Source organism: Camarhynchus parvulus, chromosome 3 (genome assembly GCF_901933205.1).
Source record: "Camarhynchus parvulus chromosome 3, STF_HiC, whole genome shotgun sequence".
In the NCBI taxonomy this organism is placed as follows: Eukaryota; Metazoa; Chordata; class Aves; order Passeriformes; family Thraupidae; genus Camarhynchus; species Camarhynchus parvulus.
Window position 1 is genome coordinate 87772084 of NC_044573.1, and position 22410 is coordinate 87794493.

The 22410-nt window shown below is 38.1% G+C and overlaps 1 protein-coding gene across 8 annotated transcripts in view; it reads right to left on the reverse strand.

Annotated features, from left to right (window-relative positions):
• The window catches only part of LOC115902774 (dystonin-like), a 289291-nt gene that overhangs the window by 160039 nt on the left and 106842 nt on the right, over window positions 1–22410 (reverse strand). For all 8 annotated transcript variants that reach the window (XM_030946564.1, XM_030946561.1, XM_030946560.1 and 5 more), the window contains 3 exons: window positions 21300–21377; window positions 19119–19211; window positions 1071–1237 (listed from right to left, as the gene is read on the reverse strand). In XM_030946564.1, the coding sequence (XP_030802424.1) occupies window positions 1071–1237; window positions 19119–19211; window positions 21300–21377 (338 nt within the window). The remainder of the gene's footprint in view (window positions 1–1070; window positions 1238–19118; window positions 19212–21299; window positions 21378–22410) is intronic.

Consider the following 22410-nt stretch of genomic DNA (forward strand, 5'->3'; position numbering starts at 1 on the left):
CCTTCCACTCCTTCAAATTATACCAATGAAATCATGCACCCTTAAACTTCCTTATTATATGCTCCAGGGCATAGAGTACAAACTACACATGCTATGATAAACCCAGAAAGCCTCGTGCAGTTGGGACAAGGACAAGTTAGTACACACTGATTAACCCAGCAGGTAGAATACTCTCCCACGTGGTCCTCTAAGACATAAACCTTCTTAGTCAATTCAGGAACCAACAAAATACACAATAAAGAAGATACATCACCAACCAAGAGAGAACAGTGAGAAGTTCAATGATTAAATCTCTGACAAGCTTGATGCCAAAGTCAGCTTTGTCAAGAGAGACCTATTCTCACTTAGAATCCAGAATCAGAAATCCTGTCCTATCAGTAGACACTTTCAGCTGCATTTCAAGTTAATATCCTGTACCTTTAGTCTCTGGTCACAGCCATCAGTGACTCTACAATGTCTGCTTAACTTTGTAAGAGTGTGGTCACAAAAGCACAAATCCCTTCTCAAACTGAGAACATTCAAGCCAGCTGGTCACATTTTCCATGGGAATACCCTTTTACATGAAAAGGCATCTCAGCATAGGTCTGGGCTCCACACATAAACACTGAAGAAGCTCTACACTCCAGGGCCATCCAAGGGTAAAGTCACACAAGGAAGAAGACAGGGATCTCAGACATATCATACAGTCATACAGTAGTTGATGGCTTTCACCAGCAGTACAGTTTTGGACTTTGGTGATCAGTTCTGCCTCTGCCCTGCCTACACTTAAACATCAGTATGACAAAGAAGGACTGTGGAGAAGACTGAATTCTGGAAACATGCTTCCTAGCAGCTTGAACATACCCCATGAAAGATGTACAGGATTCCTGGAAATACTTCTCTGAGGAAGGAGGGACATGCAAAGGTTAACAAGGCATCCTTTGGCTGCAAGGAGCAGGAAATCACCAAGGAAGAGTCAGTGTCATCTCCACAGCTGCAGTTCTATTACAGCATAAACCATAGAGCCCTCTCTCTTTCTATATTAAAATGCAGTAATTAACATTTTCCAAGGGAGCAAACAGAGTACTTGCCTGTATTTATGAATGATGGCATTAAATAATCTTCCATCGCGCCAGCAGGTAGTGAAATTTTCACAACGAATTCCAGCATAGCCCTCTGTTGTTTGCTGTGACCACAGGAGCAGTCTCTCTTTAGCAGACATGTCCTCTGACTCCCCAGTAACATGGATATCAGATATCTAAAACACAGTTAATATAAAAATTACAGTTACATCTAATCCATAAGAATGTTTAAAATACTGCAGAAAAATCACTCTGCATTGCTGGAGAATTTATTGTCTGGTATCTGCATACAGGAATACAATTATTATTCAGGTACTGTATTAATATTCTTTCATGTCATATCCTTATGCACTCTTAGTATCTTCAATGTGAAATACAAAATTCACAGTTTTCTTCAGTTAGCCAGTTCTCAGTCTCTTAATTCTGGGTACAATATAATATTATTGCATAATGCAAAAAACGTAACTGTTTATTTATGCTGATAATACAATCTATTTTTATGTATGACAACTAATATAAATATATATAGTATAAATAGTACTTATATAGTATAAATACTATAGATATTTTTTATATATTTTATATATACTATATATATACTATAGTATATATTTTATATATACTATACAAGTATATATAAAATTCAATATGTTTTATATGTATATAGTCACACATACAATAACCACATTTATATTATTCATGAATATATATAGCTATGAAATTCCTCTCTTATAACAGACTGATTTATAGTATATGTTCTGGAATTCAGTGACAAAACAGCCATTCTGAGTGAAAACTGATAACAGTTTTAAGACAAAAGTTTTTGAGAAGTGTTTTAGGAATGACTAAAAGACTGAAGGATTATAAATAGAAATTTTGTCAGATCAAGAAGGTTCAATTTTGTATTATCTAAGGATTATCAACTCCTTATCAGGGAAAGCAGGAAAGTATTGGGAATTTTACATTCAAATACTACTTCATTAGATCATCCCTTAATGAAGTTCAGTCAGTTTCCAAGGAAAACTACCACAGCATAAATACAAATTTTCCCTAATTTGCACATGTATTGTTTGTACCTCATGTTACAGAAATTGTACTCAATGTAAAGGTAAACTCTAAAAAGGAAGAAAAATAAGATGTGCCTTGACAAAAGAAGTGCTATGGCAGGTTTTCATTTTTCTAAGTGACTGCCTTTTACCACTTATCCTAACAAGAGACAATATAAGGTTTTATTATGAACTACACAGGAACCCAAGTACCACAAGGTACTGTATAACAACCTGCATATGTGGCTCAGCCATTACAAAAAGCAGGCAGAGCTGCTTGGGCAGAGGTAAGAGGGCTTGAGGCAATGCCACAGCTTGAGAATAGACAGCAGGCACCTCAGTGAGCCCCCCTGGAGGGAGCTGCTCCCCACGAGCACACACCCAGCACTGCAGAGACACAGGGGTGCTCTGGCTCCAGAGCCAGCCTGAGGCCACAGCTCAGGGCAGGTCTGCCCACAAACAACTCTGGGTGCTTGAGTTTGTTGCAGAAGAGCTGTAAATTGTGCTGTGCAAATTCCAGCAATCCTGTTCTAGCATAAAGCAGGCGGCTACACCCATGAGGTCAGATGGGTTGGTCATAACAACTGCTCCCAGCCTCAGAATCTCTGCGCACAAAGATATCTTCTGTCTGGGCTCTGACAGGGGGAATTCCAACAGGCTAGGCTGGAAATTATGGGGTTTTCTCACATTAGAGCTACAAAATCAGAGTGTCAAGAATGATGTATAGCTTGCCTACTGATGTTGCTATGTCATGGCCTAAGACAAGGTGGTGGGAAGCACTGGGAAGCAGGAACCTAGAGGAAGCCCTTAAGAGATGTCAGGGCAATGGAGCTCAATGCAATTTCTGCTTTACCGCCTCTCATACTTACAGGGAATGATGAGCATTTACAGCTATACAGCAAATTATAAATAAATTTAATATAGGGGAAAAATTTACATTACTTTCTATTCAAGTAACCCCAAAATCACAAGTTGTGAATGCAGTACTTCAGATATCTATCACAGGCCATTATATCTGCTGGATCTATGTAAGGGAAAAATACAAACACCAATGCTAGAAAGCAAAACAATTTTAACTGTTCAAATAGCCCCTAAATAACCTGACAGCATTTTTTGCATCCTATTGTTTCCAGCTTCAGCACATTTTTAAGATCAAACAGAAGGGGAAAAAACCCCTTTTTTTTAGCTCAAAACACAGTAGAGAACTGTGATCATTTGTAACTTTCTAGGTATCAAAATCCTGCAAAGATTATTTACTAAATGAAATACAGATGGGATGAGGTGTGTCTGTAAAGACAACAGAAAATACAATGTGGCAGAAGACCAACTTCTAATCGCTTCGAAAGTTTTCTTGTAAAAATCTAGGGAACTCAGCTGTATACAAGATTTTCCTGTGGGTTAGCTTTATTGTTTGGGATTTCAAAGCAAGAAAGCAAACTAAATGTTCTTTCAGTAGCTTTAGTTTCTATTCATCACAGAGCAACCAGATCACAATGTAAATGAAGTCAACCATATACTGCTTATCTGGACAATGCTTCTGAAAGAGATGATGTCATCCCCAAGTGCCAGATGTCTAGCAAAAAAAAAAAAACAACAAACCCAAACCTATATTTTTTGTTTGTCATTTTCAGAAAGTCCTCTGTTAATTATTATTTATCATAATCCTTAATTATCAGGTTTTTTAATATACTCTAACATGAGCAAGCTAGCAATGCAATTTGCTAATGGCCCTTCCTTAGTGCTGAGTTCAAACCCTTAGCCTGCTTCACGGTTAATTGAGCAGGGATGGATCTGTGCACTTCAGACTGCAGAGAGTGCAAACACAGCATGTTTGAGTGCACATTAGATTCGTCTGGAAACAAGTAATTTCAAACATCAAGGTAACTTCTGAAGACTGTCCTAGTATCTGGTGTTAGATATAAACAACATTTTAATCATGGACACAAACACAAGGAGAATTTTTACTCTGACCATGACTATTAGGTAAGCTCACAGTTGAAATTTTGGATGGCTAAAACATTAATTCAGTTTATTACATGAAGGTCAACAGATTTTTGATCCAAAATCTTCCAAGCACCCTAGTTAGCCATCTGAAGAGTAAGAAAAAGGCTTTTCATTCATAGAGGTAGCCCATTTCACTACAGGTTAAGGAACATTAACATCAGCCTGAGACCTGAAGCAGCCTGAGCACTTCTGTTCTCTAAATAAAGTATTTCACCTTTCAAGGCTAACATTTCAGACTTTTTAATAAACATTGGAATAGTATTTTAAAATTAGAAATACTCTAAGTGAAATGCTGAGTCAAATGGTTATATTTAAGTACACCTACAAATATGGGCTCTAGTTTGCAAGGTGCCCTATTAAGTTAAAACTTTTAACAAGTAAAATGCCACCACAACAAAATAAGGTGTAAGAGGAAGGGAGAGATCCCATCTTTCCTTTGATAATCCCATAAGGACAGTAGAGATATTTGTCCACCAACTACGCATTATCATCAATATTTCTAACATCATTTCCCATAGGAGAAAAACAGAAGAACTATTAAAGTAAGAATGATAGAACAGAAAATAAATTATGGGAAACCAAAACTTCTACTCATAAAATTTAGTCCTTCCAAGCAAAGTTTGTGTGAACCTTTTGTATCCCACAAGCCTATCATTTGGTCACTATAAACTGCTTAAGTAGAGCACATTTGTTCCTTAAGCGTGGAAAGAATGAATTACAGCATTTGCATGAGTTTGAGCAGTTGTTTGCCAGGGATACAGTTCTCCAAATTATCTCAAAGCCTGTGAATTAAAAGTTATGCAAGAAAAAGCAACAGAGGTAATTCTCTATACAGCCTTCTATTTCAGGATCAAAGTCTTAACTGGCACTAAATACTCTCTCTTGCTTATAACTGGGAGAACGTGTTCACTTCTGCTACTGCACATGCTTTTCCTCAGCCTGTAAATTCCCCCTGCATCACACAGTATACAAAATCCAAACACCAAAAAGCCTCAAGCTCTTTCTTCACACTGATTTAAGTGATGCGGTTTGGAGCCCAAAGAGCAGAGTAGACTGAAGATTTTTCCAAGAGATCAACAATGATGCTGGATTTCTGTGATTCATTTTCATACTGCAAACAGAAAAAGAGCAAGACTCGTACAGATAGTAAGAAGTCTACCCTCTGATTCCATTGTATTTTAAATGTTTTGAAGCAAGACTAAACTTGATAATGCACTAAACTGCACAAAAGTATATAATGAGCTAGAGATGCATGATTCTGGTGGTGTATCATCTCTCTCCTGGGCCACACTATGAGCTGAGAAATGCTTATTAGGCTTCAGCAGAAAGTAAGAAATTTTTCTCTCAAAGCTATTAATGGGTAACCAAGAGCAACACTTCAGCAGATCCCTCTAAGCTGAGCTCTGTAATCAGGAAAACAGAGGTAATGAAGTAGCTCATATTTGAACACAAAATCATAATTTTTACATGCGCAAGAATCCATGCCACAGCAAGAAACACCAAGGATGTATTTCAGTAGAGGGGGCCATATTTTTCAGAGGGTAAAATGTCGTATCCTGTTACAGTGCAAATTATCCAGCTGTACCAATGAGTTTCCTCTGGTGTCTGCTTCTCAGTTTGGAAAGGCAACATGCTTTCAATTATAAGCCACGTCTGAGGCACTATCTAAGCTGAGAGTACATTACAGCACAGGTAGGTTGGCAAGGTAATGGAAGGCTGCTGATCTCTGCAACTACAGTAAAAAAAATGCTAAAGCTGAGATTGCTAACTGCAAACTTTTTGTGCCAGCTCAGGCCACTAACAAGACCTTTGCAAACTCTTATAAATACCAGCTTTACTTAACATAAAAAAGACAGAAATATAAGACATTAAAATGCTTTTTTAGTTCTCAAAAACAATCAGAAGGAAAGTGGTTATGAGTTTGTACACTAATTAAAGTCTGAAATCCAGTTTTTCCTGGTTTTGTTTAGAGGTCAAACCTTGGTGTTCTTAAAATTACTTATACTGAGAATCTTGGGCTGAGAAAGAGAACTGAACTGATTTTAGCAACTGAGGCATTTAGCCTGATGTGTCAGTAATTTCATATTCATGCAATGTTTTCTCAATATCAGTTGATGTAGGTGCTCAACAGAAATCTTTTTTCTCCCTTGCTCTGTGGTAACAAGAGGTACAGACCTGGTTGGAGTAATTAGTGCAGCAGTATTAGAAATGGCATTACTTTCATTATTCAGGAAAAAGCAGCCATGCTTAGCTGAACAAACCTCATACCCTCTTACTCAGCAGTGATGTTTTGTACAAATCAAAGAACATTCCTAAGCTGTTCCTGAATTCCAGCTAAGATTAGGAGGGCAAAGATCTCTGTGTGTATTAGGAGGTTATTTGTACTATTGTGAACTGCATGTCGTAATTGGGTGTGTTATCTATGTTTAAAAAACTAAGCTCAGACAAAGTATTGTTTGATTCCTGTTAGAAAAGTAAATTATATAAGCAAAAGACATTTAGTTAGCTCTTTGCTGGAAAGAATGCCTTTGGCATATGCCCATTCCCTCTGCTCACTCAACTGAAAACTCAGATGTCCCTGTTGAGCAAGGGGGATCTGTTTTGAACCAGATCCTAGTACCAGCATTTGACTCACATGTACAGATTTCAGTTATCCCAAAGATAGGTGGGGCAAAACTGGAAATATGGATTGAATTGGTAAGCATGGTTACCAAAACTTTGCTTTCCTTCAGATATTCTGCAACTAAGATTGTATTTTGGTTTCTTTTATTGTAAAAACAAAATAATCCTACCCTCAGAGGAAGATGGAATTTTAATAATTAATATTAATAGCTCATCTAGACAGTTTGGGAGGAAAGATCCTTAAAAAAAAGTGTAGAGTGCTATTAACAGGATTAATGTTCACTTGTTCTATTTCAAGCTGCCTACATAGCTCTATCATTCTTCACTTCCTACTGGTCATAACTGAAGAGAATTAGAAATATTCCCTTCCTTGATACAAAACCTGAAGGAGTTACAAGACCATGAAGAGGTGGTAATAAAATTTGCTGCTACTGATTTACAGATACTTTTGAAATTTACAGATATTTTGAAATTTACAGATACTGAATGAGATCTCTAAAATGCATTCCACCTTCTAGCAACATTTTAACATGAAAATCTCTTTCCTAAATTGGGAAACAGATCCAACTACAGAGAGAAAAACAGGACAAGAATATATCAATAGTCCTAAAGAACAGAGTTATTACAGAGCCTTTGAAAAAGATCAAGTGATATGTTCTGTCCTACAAATATCAATAGCATATCCATAGCATAGCAAATATCATAGCATGGTAAAAGGTTCATACACAGCATAGTGAAGATATTTTTGTAATACAAAAATTACTGTTCAAACACTTATCCTAAGCTAACTTTCAAAGATAATGCACTGTATCAAAATATTTACCTTGCTCCTGTTTGGTGCAATGATAAATAATGCCTTTTCTTTTGGTAAATGGGAAAGTACAGCATCAGGATAAAACCTCTTTTGTTCAAGTAACAGATCACTTATACTTTGAGAAAGAAAATGATACAACTTTTCAGATTTACTGCTTTCTGGAACATTTTCAATGACTCTGCAAGGAGTTACATTTAACTCAGCTTCTTCATGTTGTCTGCCTAAAATGTGGAGAGCAGAATCCAAAGTAGTTCCTTTTCTATAACAAAGACCACTGGACTTCTTCAGGAATGCTAATTCTCTCCTGTTATCATCCTGTGAACATTTCCTTTTCCACGCACAGTGTTTCTCTGAATTGCTCTTGTCTTGTTCCCTTAATTGTGTGTCTATTTCATCAGACTTGGCGAGCCCCTGATTATTACCATGAAAGCTCTCCCCACAAAGAAAATCACTCTTTGCTTCGTCCAAGAAAACTTTTGCTTTAGGAATATTAACTGAAAGGTCTGTACTCACAGGCAGAGCATTACCAGCCACTGTCACTCTCCCGGGGAGGAAGTCAGCCAGTCCCACACCCTTGGGATGAATCTCGATGTTTTCTGCAATCTCCACTTCACATTGTCTTTTTTCTTCATTTTCTTTAACATGCACTGAATCTGATCCCACCTCGGTTGATTTCTTTCTCCTTTTTCTTCTGAAATATTTTCTTCCAGGGGAATGTTTATCTGGACTTAAGGGAGCTTTGGCAGGATCTAAACACTGTTCTTCCTTCTCAGCCCTCACACACCCACAGACATTCCCCATTTGGCTGTCTGTAACTCACAGCCACACAGTTTCATTCATTCCCATATATTTAAATAAACTTAAATCTGCCTCAGAAAGCTAAGAACTGCTGTTTCCACTGTAATTTCTTCCAGACTTCACTTGCACCCGCCTCGGTACGTAGCCATTTTGCTTGTGAGAAATGCACACGCAATAAACGCTGTGGCTCACTGCCCAGGCAGGGCCTGTGTCTGATTAGACACTGTGGCTTATTTCTGGCCACCAATCCTCTTAAATAAACATCACTGTTCCAGCGTTGGGCTGTAATGCTGATTGCCTTTCACAGAGATGACATAGCAGTTATGAGCAATAGAAATTTCTCACATGCATTTTAACTTCCCATTTCACTTAGTAACTTGAGCAAGATAAAGGAGAAAAATATGTAGCAACCTTTGAAACTATTAGCTACACTCCAAATTCAAAAGTAAGCAGCAAGTAAATAGCAGGGGTTTAGTCAGCAGATTTGTATTGCACTCATACGCTTTTATTACCTACCCAGTGATCCACAAAAGGGAAGATTAAACTAAAGGATCAGAAATTGCTCTGACAGCTTGCTGGGGGTCAAGTTTTTATTTGTATGTGGAGTTTTCAGAGCAGCTAATGTGACTTTTCACTGATTTGTCAGCTATAAATAACCTGCTGCTTCACTGCCATCATAAAAGCACAACAGCTTGCTCAGAGCTGTGACACTGTGTACTGGGGCTGAAACTTTGCAGCAGAGTTAAACCTTCTGGCAGATAAAAGTGAAACAAACCATAAAAGCCAATCAATCTAGAAAACAGACCTTAAGTTTACTGTTGACAAAAATGGAGCTTTATCCTCCTCCCATGCTCCTGTAAGGCATTTCTGTTTAGCTCTGAATATAAAATCCAAGAAAGCATCTAACTATATCTAAAACTAAGTAGAAATATACACTTTTAAAATGCAAGCAAGTCTAACTTCTAGTATACTTTGTTTGGAAAAACCTTTTTAACTTTTCTCTTTGTTTTTGTCACAGATATGTGAAATCTCCTAAAACCAGCACACATCATCAAGGACAGATGTGTATGGTTTCTCATGCTGAGAAAGAACTATAGAGTGACTTGCCAGGCATTATCAGGTGTTACCATTGACTTTCCCTTGCATATTTGAAAAGGAATTGCAATAATGAGACCCAGAGACTTTATCCCCAGAGGCCAGTTCCACTGAAGTATTTCACATTTTACTGACAGGATCCAGAATGAATAATACAGCAAAGACCTAGGATGAGCCTTCAAAGAATTTCCAAGGATACAGTTGCTCACTGATGATTACTCTCAAGGCACTGGGGTAAAAGTTGACAGTAATGCTCTGAAAATTTTATACTGTAACACCACAGAATACTGTGACAGATGGGCAGCTATGTACAGGCACAATGCTAACGTGTTTCTTTTCAAAGCAGATATTTGTTCTATGACTAAACTCTTTCCAAGTCTCAATTTGTATTTGCATTTGTAGCATGCTCAATATAAAGGTGCACTTCTGACATTTGATCCCTTTACTCACAATGAAAAAGTTGTATCCTAGTCTGTTTAGAAAAGTTACTTTAGAAAAATGACTTCTAGCTAAGACCAGAGGACTTACTGATTTAAAGAACACTTCCACATGGGTCTAAGATGGGTCCCGTTTATTAACAGAAAAACACATTAAAAAAAAATCTTTCTAAATTACATTCCTGTGTTTGTACAAAAAAAACCCCAGCTTTTTAACCTAAGTATATACTTCTTTTTCTTCTCTCTCATCAGAAAAGATGATTCAGGACTTCACAGTGCAATGGGCCAAGGCTGATTTCATTTCACACAGATTCAGTTTCTGGTTTAACAACAAGATGCCTAGTAATAATATATGGTTAAAGAGATCATAGTATAATGGTCTCAAAATACATATAAAAAATATAATCTTGATAAAGCAGAAATTATGTAAAATATCCAAGACAAGTTTCCAGCATTTGAGTGGACAACTGCAAATCTTCATGCTCTCTAATTCAAAATGTATTAATGTAACCTACCACTAGTACACTGCTAATGTTATTCTTCCTCCATAAATTTCACAGAGGGAGAGAATTTCCCTAGAAATACTGCAAATTTAAATTTTCAGTGCAAGTGCATTTTTAAATTAATACATGTGGGTATCAAGGTTTCTAAACAGTATTATATTAGATTATTTTACTGAGCTTTACTGGAGTGTGATTTGATATGTATTTCCATTAAACTGCTTACATCTCTTTAACAGTCACCATGATACCACCTCCTTTCAAACAGAAAATGTCCCTAAAGTACACTGTTATGCCCAATTTCCTGTAGATTCAGTGGCACACTGACTGCCACAAAAATGTAAAATAATATCTAATTCAAGATAGGTCAGAAGAAACAAATTATTGTTATTTTACAGCTTACATTTTGTAATGCAGTCAGTAATTTACAGAGCCCCTGATCTTGCACATCCTCTTTAATTCATACTTTAAATTTTGATTATTTTTCATATGAGTAACTCAATTCTTCAAAAATCAGGAGCCATTGAAGTAGAATTTTAAAAAGAGAGAGACAGCAGAAATACAAGAATCAGATCTAAAGGACTGGTTACAAGATCAGTGTTCCCAACAATCCTGCCCTGCTTCTGCATATCCAGGTCAATTTACTCGAATGCACCCAGTATAACTGCAGCTACTCCTAGGAGAGAGCCACAAGGATGGTGAAGGGTCTGGAGGGGAAGCCTTGTGAGGGGCAGCTGAGGGCACTTGGTGTGTTCAGCCTGGAGAGGAGGAGACTGAGGGGAGACCTCACTGCAGCTACAGCTTCTTGTGAGGGGAGAAGGAGGGGCAGACACTGATCTCTTCTCTGTTGGTGACCAGTGACAGGAATGGCCTGAAATTTTGTCGGGGAGGATTAGGTTTAGGATAAGGTTTTTTACCCAGAGGGGGGTTGGGCACTGGAACAGCTCCCCATGGAAGTGGTCACAGCACCAGCCTGACAGAGTTGAAGAAGTGTTTGGACAATGCTCTTGGGCACATGGTGATTCTTGGGGTGTCTTGTGCAGGGTTAGGAGTTGGACTTGATGATCCTGAAGGGATCATCACAGCATATTAGAATATGGTAGCTCTATAATTTATCCATTTCTAAATATTATCTAGGAATAAATGCATTCCAAATATACCTCTGCAGATAATTAGTAACCTTTATGTCTTTTTATCTTTCTAGATGTAGGTATTTCTGAGACTTAACAATACTTACCAGCTGTTCCTGAGAAGGCTATCAGCTCTTTATTACCAATTCTTTCTGCTGTTTCTTTTTATTTTATTTTTTTCCCAAGAACTAAATAATAACTTATAGTCACTTTTACTTTCTAAGTCACTCTTGAACCAAAGAAAAGGTCAAGGACAACAGAATTGATAAATTGCATTTATATCAGTTGTTGGGTTTTTTAATATAAAAACCCTAAGCAAAGTAAGTGAAGACAATAAATGAAAGTGCTAGTAACTAAAGAAAAAAATGCCACTTTCAGCTAACTGAAATTCTATCAAGTCATAACTTTGGTCTCAGCAAGGAAAGAGACAGAGTTAACAGGATTACACTGGAGGTTCAGAAGAGGGAAATTTAAATTTCTTCCAAAACCTAACAGCTAGAGCATAGATAGATGATATTCTAAAGCACCAAAATAGATTACCACTGAAGCCTGTGAGAACCAACCACCACAACACAGTGATGACCACACCAAGGGCTTTGTCTTGGACATCTGACTAACTGGCTAGACCTGAATGGAAGCCCAGCACTGGTTTGAGGCAGAGATCCAGGTGATCAAAGCTGTTAAAGCAACCACCAGGAATTGTTGTGTTTCTTTATCTTGATACTGGGGTTTTTTTGTTGGGTTTTTTCTTTTTGTTAGTATTTTTTAAACAAAACATGTAAAAGATAAACATTTATACCCACTGAGGCTGCAAAGTTCTAAGGGGAGATCAACAGCCGACTTTTCCTGGCATGAAAACCCCTAAGTACAACATGAATAAAGGATTAGACCAACACTTGTGTGCAATTTGACCTGTCTTACAGGGTGCTTAATCACAAACAAGAGGTTAAGATTAAGACATGGAAAACAAATGACTAACACTGAAACATGAAATAGCTCATGCAGATTTGTATGGGTTTGCACTTAACCACAGATTTCTGTCATTTGTTAAGCATGTCTGTGACTGGGAAATGCAATGATTTCTTAATATGGGACAGGTGCATAACACATTAAAATGGCAATGTTGTTGAATATTTGTGTATTTCTAAGTCTGCAAAATTATGATACCATTAGCCCTATGTACACTGCAAATTTATGCTTTATTATTTGTCTCATATAGTTAGCAATTATTGTACAGGAGAAATTATTCTACTTTGGTAATCAAACCATGCCAGGTATCTTTTATCAAAACCCTACTAGTAATGCATTTTAGATCTGGATCTAAGATCCCTTTCCCCTCTTTTTTGTGTGTTTATACAACACAGCAGAAGTAATGGAGCGTTTAGCACAAATGGGACGTGTCATTTCACGGCACTAAAACAGCATACCAGATAACCAGCAAGCATTTTGTTGCACAGCCCTAAGGTCACATGCAGAATAACAGAGAGATAAACATAAGCCAAATAGAAAGTGAAAATTAAAGTAGCACAAGATAGAAAACAAGGATAAAAACAAAGGCTTGCCAGCACAAACAAAAGATTTTGGAGCTGTTTGAGCTGTACTGGCAACCACTCCTCAAACTCTGAAAGAGATATTCAACTACCAAATAATAACCACCAACAGGAGAGGTTTTATATCCAGTGAGATGGGTAACAAAAAGAGGAATTTGCTCCTTATTGATGGCTTCATGGCATTAAGGACAGAGACTTCATACTTCTCTCACCCTTGCTGTGATTCAGATGAGTCCCAGAAATTTCAAGAATTCCACACCCATTTTCTTACCTAAGGCCTAGGAATTTCACTATTTTTTTAATAAATCACTGAAGAATTCCAGAAGAAACAACTAGGAGTTCAGCTGAGAAATAAAATATCAGAGTACACCCTAACAACTGCTGAAGGACAGGCAATGCTGCGGCATTGGCTAATGACAGACAATGCAGCTACCACGCGGAACACACTTTATCCTATCATCACATACAATCACAGGACAACTGGCCACATAGTTCCATTTTTAAATCTTTAAGAAGATCAGACCTTGAACTGTTCTGGTTATTTTAAAGCAGAGGCAGAGTAAATTTCAATCCATGGACTACAAGGGCACACAGCTCGAGCAGCACCAGGAATGGTTGCCAGGAGAAGGGTGACTGAAGGCCAGAGCCAGCTCTCCTGATCCCTCATGGTCACCTTAAGAAAGCAGGCAGCATGTGTACTGAATGGTGCCCTACCAGGGACATCCCTCTGTCTTCTGCACATCATTTACTGAAGTGGGCTACCACAGCTGAGCTGCCTCCTCCTCTGGCCACCCTGTATGAAGGCCACAGCCTTACAAAGCCATCTGTCTCACCTTTTCACCAACACTGGTAAAAGTTTAGCTGCTGATGCTGGACCAAATGAACAGTCTGTACACTGCTTGGGGCCAGACTAATCAAAAGTGATTTTTTCTTAAAGGCTTATGGGGAGTCAACAGGAAAAAAAAAAAGTATTTGCTGGCTAGCAAGAGAAATGTAAAGAGGTTACATGTGTCAAAGGAGGCCTGAGAGAAAGTAAGTGCCCATCTGGCTGGAGAGGGCTGGATGGTACTGTAACACCTGGACAGAAAAATCACTGACCAGAATCTTGAAAGCAGCATCCCCTGCAGAGGTCTGAAGGCAAAGAGCAGGGAAGAGTCGAAGGAAAAGTGTTTAATGGCAGTTCCTGAGCTGAAAAATGATGATGAAACTGAAATAGAAGTCTATTGAGTCATTACTTAGAACTTCCTGAAATTTTTTAACGTGTGAGTTCACAAAGGTCTACTTTTAACTAGATGGAAGTTCAAAGATTTTTTGCTTCAGCATGCTTTTTTAACCAACTGCAAGTGATTTTAAACATTTAACATTTGTTAAAGAATGCTTGCAGAGGTTTGAAAAGAAATGATCACCAGTTTTCACTGAATTTAAATCTTACTAAAATTGTGATGCCTTTATGAGGACAAATGCTGCTTTCATTTATAGTTGCTCATCTCCAATGTAGTCAGTGAAAATGTATTGGATGTTGAAGGAGTCCATTAAAGTATTAATTTGTATATTTATACATACAGTCTATGATTATACAAAATACTATAATCTGATTTAGCATGTTCTACAGGTGCCAGGAAAATAACTGATAACAGTTATTACATTATGAAACTGAATTTAAACTAAGCCACCTACTATTAAAAGCATGTGAAATACGTACATTGAAAGCTTGCATAAATCCTAGCAACACAGATGCATTGGGGTTTTTCAATACCCATAGAACAAATTATTTTCTTACATATTCAGTTTAGTAATCCACCAGATTTCCCATTCCAGCTTTTCAGTAACTCTTATGTAATTACTTGGGACACAGAAGAATGGATACTTTCTGGACTTGTGCAGCTGCAGAAGTCAGTGCTGGAACATTTATATTTATCTAGTTATGCATACCAATTCCCAAAGCCATAACCCTCTCTAGATATAATTCAGATGCAAGAGAAACATAATCCTCAAATATGTATTATCTTTTTTTTTTCATCATGTCTTTCCCCTAAATCATTCCTAAATTCATTCCAATAATCAGAAGGATTTTCTATTTTGAGTAAATAATACCCTCCAGATAAGGACCATGACTCAGAGAAACAATAAGCCACAAACAACAACAAAAAACAATCTCTGGCCTCTTGACTGCTTCCCAGATTGCAGTGTTATTAGAATATGTGTAGCTGAGCCAGTAACATCACACAGCAAAGAGCTTCTTATGCTCACTGAGAAATTAACTACTTCTGCAAATGATGGGAAAATTAAGGGATATTTCAGTTCAAAACATCCCCACTTAAGTGCCTAGATACTCATGTTTACACACTGGCTAGGTTTTGAAGAGATCCCTTTATGCAGTGGGGGCAGGATTCAGTTCCCCCAACATGGGGTTCTGGAGCTCTGAGATATCCTGCAATATCCCAACTGGCCTCCAGCTGCAAGTCCAGAAGATCATGAGCTTCTCACAGGTCTGGTGTCTCATCAAAGAACTCCACACATATGTCCTGCATACTCCAGGATACCTCAGGTATCACTCAAATGGCACCTGTCTTTAGGAGACTGAATCCAAAGCCCTATACTAGTTGTTCAATCAACAGCAATGATTCACACCCTGAAGCAGAGAGATAAGAAAGTCAATTGACCATCTAGAATATTTGAGACACTTTAAAATACCTGAGATATCCATATGGAGACAGCATTTACACCACAAGACCTAAGGAAATCTGCTTCCCACTGCAAATGTTAGTGGATATGAAGTGTCATGTCAGAACACACACAGCAGCTACGCTGGACAAGTGAATAGCTCCATAGGTACCCTAGGCAGCTCCTTCAGGTCATCTGGATTACTCCATCAGCCTCACCCTCTGTATTGCCTAGTCCTCCAGGCCTCAAATCCATTGCTAAACATGTTTTCCACCATTTAAGAAGCAGTTTATCCTGCCTGATCTGTCTCTTCCCAGATGAGGCTGGGTTTCCCAGAAGACCCAGGTCATGCTTCTCATACTCACAAGCGTGTCCCATAAATCTCCAACAACACAGATGTTTATGTTTAGTTGAGTGAAGTGAACCTCTAGTAGCTAGTTAGTTGATTCACTGTCTAGGCTGTACCAGTATAAACTGAATCTCTATCCTTCTGATTATCAGATTAAAGGGACAATTTAGACAATTGCATAAGAACATACCTCCCCACATGCACATGGATTTAGGTGTCTTACAAACTGAATCTAATCACAACTTTACCATAAGTATGGGACTACTCCACGCATAAACACAGTTATTGTCACAAAGCTCTATCCCTTGGTGAAGACTCCACTTTTCAGATTTTTCCCTCATTTTAAATCTAAGTGAAGAAAAAAAACAACTTGAGGCCTAAGTATGTACATTCTTCTGAACTTCACATTCTGAACCCAAAGGGGCCATATGCGGGTAACAAAGACACTGAATTGCCATATTAAAGAGAAATAGAAGGAAATGTCATGCATGAAATGTCATGGAAGCACAGATTAGTGCAGGGCATATGTCTTACATCACTTTACAAATCCCTTCTGCATTCAGTGTAGGTTTACTGCAGCCATTCTAACAAAAAGAATATCTTTTTTTACATATCCCGTTCTTCAGTTACTTCATGTTTATTAAAGAGGCTTAATATTTAGTCAAGCACCAGTAGTCATCCTCAAAATTACTTTTTCACCGATTTTAAAGATATTATTTTGAAAAAGAAGGTCATCAAGATGGCAGACCCCATAGTAGGGGGCATCAAACACAGCCCAAACAGCCAGTAGGGAGAGGCAATTATCCTGCTGTACCCAGTATTGGTGCAGCCTCACTCTGAGAACTATGTGCAGTTCTGGTCTCCACAGTTTAAGAAGGTTATGAGGGTCCTTGAGTATGTCCAGAGAAGGGCAACAAAGCTGGTGGCAGGGATGGAAAGCACGTTCTAAGTGGAGCACCTGAGGACTTTGAGTTTGTCTAGTTTGGAGAAGGGAGGCTGAAGAGTGACCTCACCACTCTGTGGGGAACTGGAGGGAGGCACTGAGCTCTTTGAAAGGGAACCCATCTTCAGAAATGGAAGAAAAGACAATGCTGGGAACTATCAACCTGTCAGCCTCTCCTCTGTGCCTGGGAAGATCACGGAACAGATCCCAGGGAAGATGTTAGGATGCCCCATTCCTGGGAGTGCTTGAGGCCAGGTTGTTTAGGGTTCTGAGCAACCTGGTCTACTTGAAGGTGTCCCTGGCCCCAGAAGGGGGAATGGAATAAGGTAATTCTCAAGGCTCCCTTCCAACCCAAACCACTCTGATTCTTTTCTCCCTGGAATCCAGTCACTGGACACATGGGAATGCTTCACAACTGTGCTGGGGAGGTTTAGATTGGACATCAGGAAGCATTTCTCTTCCTTGAGGGTGGTCAGACAAGTGGCCCCAAGGCTTCCTAGACAAGTGGCCCCAAGCCTGTCAATGTTTAAGATGCATTTGGAGAATGCCCTAAGCAGCATGCTTGAACTTCCAGTCAGCCCTGAATTGGTCAGGCAGTCCCACTAGATGAACCTTGTAGTTCTCCTCCAAATGAAATATTCTACTCTGACACATCTACAAGAGCTGAATTGTACTTACAGATATTTAGTTGGTTGTTATTTGGGTTAGGACATAGTGAAGTGTGTTTTGGCTACAATTTAAATGCTTCAACATACTTCATATGGAGCTGACTACCTTACAGGGGAAAATCCTTGCCACACCATTTCACCTAAAGAAGGTCATTTATATAAATTGGTTTTCCTTTTCATGCATTTTTTACAACTGGCAGCACCAACGTTCACGACTTTTTACAAGCACCTAAAATTGTGCCAGATGTCCTGTGCTTCATCTGATGAGAAAAACTAAAAATTTCATTCCGCAAAAGCCTAATAATCAGGTTCAGAAACATAAAATATATATCAAGTAAAGGTTTAACTTCCACTAACAGCTTCTATTAGTAAGTTGTTAATGATCTTTATTTCTTAAAATAGAGCAACCTTCAATCACAGCCTAATTCTGTAGGTCATGCTTAAATATATTTAAACCCAGCATTTTTTTCTCTGTATAACCATGTGGGAGCAAAGACTGACATGACAAGGGGAGCTGAAGGAGCTCCAGGTCCTTGCTAGTGGTTTCTCCTTTATTCTGTGTGCTTGTCTGGGGTAAGATGTGCACCCTGTTTATATCTGGGTACCATTGGCCCTATTCATATCTTTGCTCCACAATAGGATTCACAGAAGGACACATTAGATCCTAGCAGCCTTCCTGGCTTTTTTAAGAAATCTTTTTTTCAGTCATAAATTCAGTGTGGAATACTCCTAAGTGAACCATGGTTTTTTTCTGTGTTATCTTGCAAATTTCTGATCATTTAAAATGCCTGCACAGCAGGGAGTTCATTGCTAACAATGCTGCAGTCACTAAATGGGAATTATCTGTCATCTGAATTACATCATCTACAGCCAGGGCCATTATGCAAGCCTCCTTTTGAGGAGCAATTTAACACCACACACTGTAAGGCTGCATTATACTGTACACAATCCCACCAGTGTACAACAACCAGAGTGCCACCTAGTGTGACCCATGCCACCATCATGGGGGCTGGAAACAAATACTGACACAGGAGGAGCTACTAGAAGAGGCTGTGAGTATAGCTTGCTAAAATACTCATAGCAGCAGATCCTGAAGGAAAAAAATATTCAACATTTTTCAATATATTTTAATACTAATAAAATCAAGTCTGTAGAATAAAACTAGAAGGATATGTCCAAATACTGGAAGGAATACATAAATTACTGTCTTTAATGATGTTCAAAACTGAAGCTTTTTTTACTCTCACTCCACAGACAGGAAATTAGCAAATAAAATCTTGAGATTCAGTTTACATCATGAAATAAGATACATCATCCAAACCTTTAGAAACACATTAGAGAAGAGATAAAATCTATGGAGTCCTGTCTACGTTGACATTCCTCGCAACTATGCAAGAAACTAACCAAAAACATATAGTCAAGCAAAACTAGGCTTACCTGAAAGTGCAAAATTATGGTCCATATCAACCCCAAAGTCAATTTGGGATTCCCATCTGTTATATCATCATTTCTGATGTTAACCAGTTTCACCTGCCATCATAGAAAGAAAATACAGGCAAAACTGAAATAAATATGCCACAAATACATACTGCATTACACAGGCATGACTGTTAAGGATGCACTACTCACTTCCTGAGCCTACTCTGCTGGACTTTTTAATTCTCAAAAGCAGAAAGGAATTGCACTCTGCCTGTAAGTGGCCTGCCAGGAATTGCCCTCTCCCACTCACACTGGGATGAGGACATTCCTCAGCTGTCACTAGGCTGGCAGATCTGCTCCCCATGCCAAATACCCTTTGCCTCAGCTCTTGTCAAAAGGGGAAGGCACGACAGAGGAGGGCAGGATAACATGAATGTAATGATCTGTAGCTGCTGTATCAGTCCCAGGGCAGTGCTGACACTGGAAGTTATCACTGCCATTCTTCCACCCCACACTTTTCTGTACTTAAACAAGGATTCAGCAGCAGGAGAACTGGCCTGCTAAAACACAGGTCTGGCTTGATAAAACTAGGAATTTAGTATCACATTTAAGTAAACAATGGCTTAAAAATACAATAATTATTATAGTTTCTGATGCTGAAGTCATTCATAGTGCTAGAAACAAATGCTTAATAGGATTAAAACAAGAGCTGCTGTTATTACGCTCCCATAAACTCACGCCCAGAGTGATCTCAATAATTCTGGTCTTTTCTCTAATTTTATTTTAAAAATTCATTTCTCTATATGTATTATGCATCCATAGAACCTAGCAGTTAAAGATGACTCAGCTAAAAGGCATTTTATGCTTACATTAGTAAAGTTTCATGCATATACCCTTTTCAACATATACCCTGTTATCAACTGAACAAGCAAAGGTATGTCCTTCTTTTAATCTGCAGACATAACCTTTACTATTTGGAGAGAAAAAAAGTGCCAAAACCCCACTCTCTGCAAGAAAGACAGTGTAGTCCACAGCTTGTTGTTTGTTCATTTCTTAAGTCAAGCTTCAAAATTACCAATATATAGGCTCTCTCTGCCTTATGATCACAATAAAGCATTGTACTTGCAGGTTACACAGCCAACCTGAGCCAGTTAACTCCTAATTACAGTTTAGAAACACCTACTAGAGGGCAAAAATTTTAATCAAGCAAGCCCCACTGACAATTTGCCAAGACCAAAGCCCTTTGCTTTGAACTCAGCAAAGGAGGATTTTGTTCTCAGTGTACACATTCCATTCAGTGACCCGAAAGACAGGTTTGAAATTTCAAAATGCAAAACAACGCCTGGTTTCATAACAAAACTAAGTATCTGTTTATGGTTTGCTACCTCATATTCTCTCAAACTTCTGAAGTAGCAAAAACAATTTGATTTTTTTTTAAATCAACCAATCAGAGAGTAGATTTTCAGTGTCAATTCACTGGGATGTAATGGATAGGAAGGAACAGTTTTTCTTTCCATGTTTTGGATAAAGGGAGAAATCCCTTTATTTTCCCTTTGGAAAAGGGAGAAATCAAGCTTCTGTAAGCATTTAAAAGATATTGAAAAGTAGAAAGAAATTCACAATAGCAGAATTGTAACAGTGTGGATCTCAAGTATCTGGCTAAAAGGAGATACAAGTGAAATTAAGCCTGAATCTTCCACAGCGCCCAGGTGGCTCTGTCACCTCTCTAATTCATCTCAAAAGACCAGTTTTGCTTTCATCAGGATCAAAATTTGAGAAAGTTTTCCCAAAACTAATACAATTAAAACAAGGAACACTCATACAACATTCTAATATATTTGAATTGGCATTTTGCACTAAAAATAAGATTGTGAACAAAACTGCATACCAGCTAGTGTCTAGGCAGCATGAAAGACAATTAAATTTACTATAAGCAGCTCCTAAGGATGTCACCCATAACCTTCTCCTCTTTAATAGCATATAGCACATGGAATGTGCTGTTACTGCTCAGGAAAGGGTGGTGTAAAACTACCTTTCCCACATCTCTCTTAACCATCTCAAGCATGACATAAAGCTGAGCCTACAGAAGCAGCTGTTAGACAACATGCAAAAGAGACAAAGCAGGACAAATTTGTTATTTATTAGCTATAGGTGACAAAAATTTCATTAATTCTTTTTTTATTATTGGTTTCATCATACCTGGCGCTTTTTCAAATAGTCAAGTGCAATTTGGACGTTCTGCAGTCTGTGAAAACGCATCCGACCTTTTTCTCGGGGCTACAAGTGGAAAAGAGTGCTTGTGAGATTTTCTCATCAGACAAAAGAACAAACAGTCTGATTTAAATATACCATGTAGAACATTTGAAGCACTACAGCTTTAATGAAGTCAATACCTTTGGTGGAAAAGTGTGCTTTAGCTATTTATTTTAACTGTAGTTATTTTTTAGTACAGTGGATGGCAAGAGTGGTCCCCAGCTGCAACTTTGATCCATGCAGGCTGATAGCTGTTCCCTGTAAAGTACTATTAAGGCCAAGAGGGCTATTACCTACAGAAACTAAACATTATTATAAAATATTTACAGTGTATTAAGCAAAACAAAACAAAAGTAATGTCATGGACCTTTATATTGTTCTAGTAAACTCTGTGACAGAAAAGCTTACCTCTGTACGGAACTTCATGGCTTAATGGTATGACTGCATAATGATTATGATATCTATACATATTTATTTAAAGCATTTAATAAAGTATCTTCCTCCAAACAGAATCATATAACATGAACAGTCCTAGAGTGTAAGTTTAAACTCTTGACGCCGGTAGAAAACTTTAAAGCATGAAAAAAACTAACAAATCACTCCCCTCAAAGCAAAGTCAGAACTATCAAAAAGAAATTGCAAAATAAAAATGAGTGGTGTGTTAATGGAAACATGGCAAAACTGCATGCAGTTAGTGTAAAATCACCCAAGAGAAGAATCACACAGAAAACGCATACTTAGCTGTTCACAGATCAGCATGGGAAAGCAGTTAAATTTATACCATCAACATCATATCCAAGTCCTTCTAATCTTCCTTATTTCAGATTTTTCAAAAACTTTCACAGCAATAAACTGAAGCGGACTATAATTGCTAGGGATCAGCCATGAATATGAGCATTTCCTCAGACAACCACTGTGAAACACACAGATAAGCCCAAGCCTTCCTCAACTGCCTTTTTTTCCCCCTATGGAGTATCAGATGCTTGCCAAAAAGAAACATAAGAAAATGAAGTTGAATAAAAAGCATAAACTGAAACAAAAAGAATTTTAATTTCCA